Source organism: Alligator sinensis, unplaced genomic scaffold (genome assembly GCF_000455745.1).
Source record: "Alligator sinensis unplaced genomic scaffold, ASM45574v1 scaffold156_1, whole genome shotgun sequence".
In the NCBI taxonomy this organism is placed as follows: domain Eukaryota; kingdom Metazoa; phylum Chordata; order Crocodylia; family Alligatoridae; genus Alligator; species Alligator sinensis.
Genome location: NW_005841844.1, coordinates 5,015,303 through 5,022,375, shown reverse-complemented (window position 1 = coordinate 5,022,375; position 7,073 = coordinate 5,015,303). Strand labels below are relative to the sequence as shown.

General features: G+C 35.9%; 1 protein-coding gene across 3 annotated transcripts in view; it reads left to right on the top strand.

Annotated features, from left to right (window-relative positions):
- Positions 1-7,073, top strand: part of RANBP17 (RAN binding protein 17) — a 284,936-nt gene that overhangs the window by 228,561 nt on the left and 49,302 nt on the right. For all 3 annotated transcript variants that reach the window (XM_025206123.1, XM_025206128.1, XM_014520979.2), the window contains 2 exons: positions 88-302; positions 1,475-1,613. In XM_025206123.1, the coding sequence (XP_025061908.1) occupies positions 88-302; positions 1,475-1,613 (354 nt within the window). The remainder of the gene's footprint in view (positions 1-87; positions 303-1,474; positions 1,614-7,073) is intronic.

Sequence of the window (7,073 nt, the reverse complement as noted above, 5' to 3'; positions counted from 1 at the left end):
GAAAGAGTGAAATGAAAACGTTATGACAGAGCTACCTAAATTTGTAACTGCTTATGTCAATTTCTTTCTCCTTTTTTCTGAAAACAGGTAATCAGATCCTATCCCTTGGGACACTGTCAAAAGATCAGGTTTATCCATTGAAACTCAAGGGTATTTCCATCTGCTATTCTGCACTCAAATCTGCCTTATGTGGAAATTATGTCAGCTTTGGCGTCTTCAAGTTGTATGGGGACAACCACTTTGACAATGTACTTCAGGCCTTTGTCAAAATGCTGCTCTCAGTATCCCACAGTGATTTGCTAGTAAGCAGTTATTCATCTTGGGAGTCTTTATATGAAATATGAAATAACACCACCACAGGCTTTGAATTGTTATAATGAGACAGAGGAATCTAGAACAGCTCGAATGCACTTTATATTTTCAGTCTAATTACTTGAATTTATTTATAGTCACATCCAAAATAGTGGTCTTTCCATGTGTAACAAAATTGTTGTATCAAAGAGTTACATTTCCAAAATGTTCATTTCTAACATACGTGGAAAAGAGAGACCTAGTTCTGCCCTTTTTGCATCCATGCAAACCAGTTGGCTTCATTAGGGTTGCTTGGGTATAATTGAACACAGTATTTGGCTGAGTATAATCAGTCATCCTTCCATTAATCTAATTTTTGTAAACTGCTATAGTCTGCTTTCCGTAAGACAGTTTTAAAACATTAGGAGTGTTTGGTTTCCTTTTGCCAGTGGACTTTATTCAGGACTGCCATTTTCTGCATTGAGGACTGAATCCAATGGTGAGCAATGCCGAGTACTCAGAGATATCAGCCAAAAAAAAAGAGTCCTTGCCCTTTTAAAAAAATTATCCCTAGTCAGGATTGGTATATGGCTGCAATGATCAAATGTACCCACCCAGCCATAACATACCAGACATGAAGGCATGGCCATAATGATACTATCTAAACCTAGGGCTTTTTTGTCCTACAGGTGGATTCAGGCAGATATATTCTTATGCTCACACAGAACCCAGTTAAAGCCAGTGTATTTCAGGATCAGGTTACGCTGATTCAGGGTACAACTTGGGGTTAGTCCCAAACAGTGTTCCACATAATAGGAGGGGCAAATCAATGAACCCTTAAACTGGTCTCAAAACTCTTGATCTGAGTACCGTTTTTACCAGACTTACTGAGATGTTCATGGGATGTAATGTAAAAGAGCAATATTATTATTTTGCTACCAAGAGTTTGTTTGTCATAAACTAAAGTTAATAAATGCAAGCTTAAAGCATATAGGTGTCCACTTTATATAAAAAGGTGTTTTTGGTGGTAAAAAGGTTTTAATGTAATCACTAAATTTATCGCATCCTTATTCTGTGCATTCTTGGTCCTGTTTCAGCCAGCTTTGCATTTTTGAACAGGCATTCCAATTAGTTCATAGTATTTCTAACGTTCTGATAATGGTTGTTTGTTTTCCTTTTTCAGCAATATAGAAAACTAAGCCAGTCTTATTATCCACTCTTGGAATGCCTGACCCAGGATCACATGAGTTTCATTACCAGTTTAGAACCTAATGTGCTAATCTATATTCTTACTTCAGTATCTGAAGGACTTACTGCACTGGGTAAGTGTTACTTGCAATTTATCTAAGAAAGGAAAGTGAGGAATGTGTAGTAATTCCAGCGTGAGGTGCACCCACATCCTTTCATTTACATACTTAAATAAGTGCACAGATTTTCAAAGTATCTTAACACCTATTAGCATATTCATTTGCACTGTAACAAATTACTGTCTAGAGAGACAGGGTGCTGCTGGGTTCTGAGCATTTTGAGAATTTGATTTAATTCAGTGAGAGTGAGTTGTCCAATGGTGTGTTGCATATGATATTCTAAAATGATCTTTCTAGAAACATTATTTACTTACACTTAGATTATCTCTGAAGAACCTTTACAACAAGAAATGTAAAATAAATGTAAAATGTCTTAAAGTCTGTAATCCTCATAGAAGAAAATTTTAACATATGTATAATACATTTTCTCGTTCAGAGAACCATTTGTTCAAAGACATGTTAACTGTAACCTCCAAACATTCATTTTTATTTATTATGGCTATTTTGTGGGTAGAGATCATTCAGTATAGCTGGTGTATGAGTCAAGTAGACGAAAGATTCCTCTTTTCCTTGATAAGGATACTGAATTTGTATTTATAAAGAATATCTATTGGCTGTGTAACAAATAAACCAACAGCATACTTAGAGTGATATTAAAAACCTCAGTAGTGTGGTTGTAACTGATCTTTATTCATTAGCACTTTCTAACAGATTATATGTTGACTGTTAGTAGCTTAAATTAATTTGAAATAGGGAGGTAGAGGACAGTGTTGGGTGGAAAAAGACCCATTAAGTTTTCTGATCAATCTAGAAACCAGAATAATACGCATGGTGATGCACAGCAGTATAAAACCTACAGATGCCATACTTTAATTAAAAATGGCTCTGAATAGTTTATGTAATAAATTATATTTAAAAAATAATCTGCATGCATAACACTGGATTATAGGGACCTTTCTGTATAATGCTTAGCATTTCTTTCTACCTCCAAAAGATCAGTCCATCCTTGTATGAATGCACAAAAACAGTGGCCAACTTAAGTTTTATGTTTTACAGAACAGGTTAAATGGTTTCTGCTACTCAAGAAAATATTTCTAGAGGCTGATGGACACTAAAAATGAGCAACATTGTCTAAGATAATTTTATTATTTAATGCCAAAATGTATCTAGTCTCAAAAATTTTGAGTGCCCACTCACATATAATGATGGCCAAACAACTTCTGTGTATAGGCTGACTCTGCTGTGAGCCTGCCTGTTGCTGTCTGTTTCTATATTAGAATTTCCTTGTGGATGGATGTATTGGACCAAAGGCTGCCTTGAACTGCAGCTACCCAAGGACCAAGTTCATTATGTGTGCCCTACTTCATATTTGGATCATTTCCCTTTACAACTTAGAGTATATTCTGTATAACTGACTTACCAGCTTTCTCAGTTGTATACTTTGAAACATAATTAAATATGTGTAGGAGAGAGGAGAAAATAAAGATATGTCAGCTTTTAATTCTCAGACTGATCCGAAGAAACACATTTCCACCCTTACAGAAAATTTTGAGTTTTCAATTATTTTTTCATTTTAGCTGAACATTTTTGTATGTTAAGTACTTGATTCCCAATGTAAAACCAAACATTTTCAAGGAAAGGAAATACTTTCCTTAAAAATGTTTTGTTTAGTTGGAAACCTAATTTTCTGTGAAAAAGCTACAACCATTTTTTCTGACCAGCTGTGGTTCCCATTATTCCTCATGAGCCACTGGTTTTCCATGTCAATGCACTCTGTGTGTGTGTGTGTGTGTGTGTGTGTGTGTGTGTGTGTGTGTGAAATCAAATACAAATGATTTTTTTTAAAAGGAAAAAAATAACTACCTCTTCCATGGTAGACTCAATCCCTGGAAGTTAGAGTCCAGATCAGTCAAAGGGTCTAAGATTTGCAAGCTATATCATTCAGGCTTGAATGATATTTAATTGATTGCGTTTCATCTGAGCACCAATTCCCTCTAAGTCTTTAAGCATTGTCCTGCATCTGTAAGTCTTTCAGTTTGCTTCTTTCATCTTCTTTTTCCTGTGGCCAGGTGTAAACCAGCCTCCATAATACTGTGGCCCTAAAATAATCTTTTCTGCTAGCATATTGTTAGTAATGGTTGCACAGGTACAGTTTCTTGGCAGGTGAATTAATTTCTGTCCCTTTAATTTCTGCTTTAGGACCATGGATTTTTCCCCAATTTTCCTTTTTATTGTCTATCATTTCACAAGAATTTTGACTCTGCAAAAAATGTTATAAATGTGATTTTGGTTCCTAGCTCTTTTTAGCTTTTCTGAAAATCATGTTATATGGAGCCACTCATAATATTTGACAATGGTTGCATTCAGACATGAATTTCTACCAAAAGAAAATTTCCCAGACAGGCCATTTTTGCTCTGGGAGAAAAAACCTGAACATCTATACACTTTGTTTTCAAAAATGTTTGTAAAGTGAAGTACCTTTCGTTTATTTTGAAAAATAATTATATCTCACAGTGTTACTTTTTTTTTCTTGGAGCAAATGTTTATTCATGTTTTTACCAATTTCACTTTAACTCATGGAAACTTAGCATATGAGTCTTATATTCCACAACTCAAGTTGTAGAATAAAGAAGCCTCATATCCTTATTTCTCAGTACTATTCATTCTGTTTTGAATGGACACCCTGCATGCATCATGATTCTACACTTTATAATATACTGAGAAATAATATGTATTCCTTTTGAAGCCCCTGGCTGTAAATCAGACATAATGGAAGCCCTCATCTAGGCTTTTATTGCAAAAATAAACACTCCAACATTTCTCCTCTAAAGTGTTTACCTGGCTTTTTCACAGCTGACTCAGTGGATTGGAACCTTTTAATGTAGCCTGCCTGGCATGTTGTCACTAATCTCCATGTGAAGCTTTTCTAATTCTCCTATGATTAATAGTGTAGTTTGCTATTCATTTGGGGGGGGGCGGAATATAACATTTTCTGTGTGTCACTGCCTAATTTAGATGTAAAATTGCTTAATCTGTTTACTTTCCGGGTTTACACTCAAAGGCAGATAATGCTTATATTAAAGTGTAGATGGACTGACAGGGAAATGCCACTTAACTCAAATTCATCCCCTTTACCTTAATCTTGTAACAAAAAATCTCTTTAATTGTGGTGCACTCATTAATGTAATTAGGTCATTTTAAAAGATTCCTGTTTACTTCTTTGGCAACATTCACATCTTGTTAAGGGCAAAGGGCCTTTTTAAGTGTTTTTTTAGTAACATTAACCACTCTAATACTAATACAAGTCACTAACTGGTGCAAGTGTTAAGGAGATCATAATTTTCCCCATTTATCCCACTCCTGCCTCTCGGATTTTCCAGCCTGTCCTTTATCTATACCTAAGCTATTATAGATCTTTGTTAAACTGATACATCATATTTAGTTTTTGCTTAGTTTTTCTTTGGTAAGATTCAATAGGAACTCCACCCAGCCTCATTCCAAGGACCCACATACTCTGAAGAATTAGTCTGGGAATTTGTATGACCTTCCCAGGCATGTTATACCTATGCAAATAAAAGAAAAATGAGCACTGAGAACCACATCTGATATACAGTTAAGGGAAAATATAAGTAGCTCTCAACACTTTAGCAGATCATCAAGAGCCGATCATAGGCTAGACCTGTCCACTATCCTACTAAGATCACTTACTGTTCAATGTAAATCTTCTGCTTGTACAGTATCAGCATGTTTAGAGCTACTACCATTTTGTCAACTGCTGTTACTGATTTACTTTGTCTTATTTGTTTGGAAAACAAATGGTGTTAAAAGACTTGTTTAGAAATAGAGTAGAGCCCACCTATGAAGTACATATTTTCAAATATCTCACTTGTTAGTGATAGTGCTTCAGTTCAGCCAACAATTGCATTTCTATTTTATATGCAGGACTGATTTAGTAGAAAAAGCAATACATCAATGATATTACAACCTCTACTCAGTCAAAACTCTCAACTTCAGATTTCAGGTCAACTCGGGCAAAAATTTCTAATGGCCTGTTCCCATTGAATTCAGCCACCTCCCAATGACTTCAGGGAGGGCAGGTCAAAACATTCAGGTTTAATTCAGTCATACTTGAAGTCAGCAAAATGTGGGGACTCTGCATCTCCCAGATCTACTTAGTATTTTGTAGGGTCAGGCTTCTGGCGTTCAGTTGTACATTGTCTTGCAGTGTTTCCAAAGACCTTATAAAATTACAGTTTAGAAAAATACTATTTTTTTTTATGGAGGAGAGTTAAAAGTAATATCAAAATGGAAGTTAAGGAGTTAAATGGACATAGATCAAACTATTCCATTGTCCAGAGGAATATATTTAAATGAACACTTCAAGGTTGGCAGGCTTCCAGATTAGCATAATGTAAAGAACCAAAGATGCATTTAATTGGATCCTTTTAATGCCTTTCCCCTCAAAATGAAAACTTTAAGTTTAATTTCTTCTCTAGCCCTCACACAACCCCTGCTCCTTGAATATGACATGTAATTCTGGTATCCCCACCTCCAAAAGAATATAGTAGAGATAGGAAAGGGCAATAAGTATGGTCAGGGATATGGAGAAATTTCTGGACAAAGAGAGACTTTCATTAAATAGGCTAGGACTTTTCAGCTTAGAAAAAACTATGTAAAAGGAGATAGGGTAGAATTTTATAAAATGATGAATGGCATTAGCTAATGAAGCTTTTAGGAAGCAAATTTTAAGCAGGTAAAAGGGAGTTCTTTTTCACATGCATAAATAACTTGAGGAAATTATTGCCACAAGATGTTGTAGACAATTTAACCAGGATCAAAAGAAAATCAGTCAAGTTTGTGTAGCTTAGGTCCATCAGTGGATATTAAACATGATAGGTGGGGGATGCAAGTCCAAATTATGACATGGTAGTCCCCTGAATGCTAGAACTTTTAAGGATTGAGGCACAGTGGGGACAGATCAGTCGAGATAGTTCTGCATATACTCTCCCATTTAGCATCAGCACTCTGCTACTGTGTGAGTTACAGGGTTACTGTGGTCTGACCCAGTATGGCATTTCTTATGTTCTACTCTAATAACCCATTCAATGTAAATACTATGAGCTATTTCGGGGCCCAATCTTGTTCGCACTGAATTTAGTGAGGGCAGGATTGAGTCCTAAATGCTGGCAAGTTTTTTTGATGCTTACAGAGAACATCATGTATGTCTAAATTCTGCATCCAGTAAATAATTCCATGTGCATGGAGAGCTTTGGCTGTTTCTAGGATCATGAGGAACAGCCGGCTGGTTAAAATGCATTTCAAACCAGAAACACACTAAATAGTTGGGTGGAAGACCGCAGCTGAAAAAGATGATTGAGGGCTTTACCTACTGCCAGTGTTCCCAAGGCCAAAAAAATCTCAGGTTTCAGGTTAAGAGGAAATAACAGCTGGTAAGAGGGAAGGGTAAGCACTACT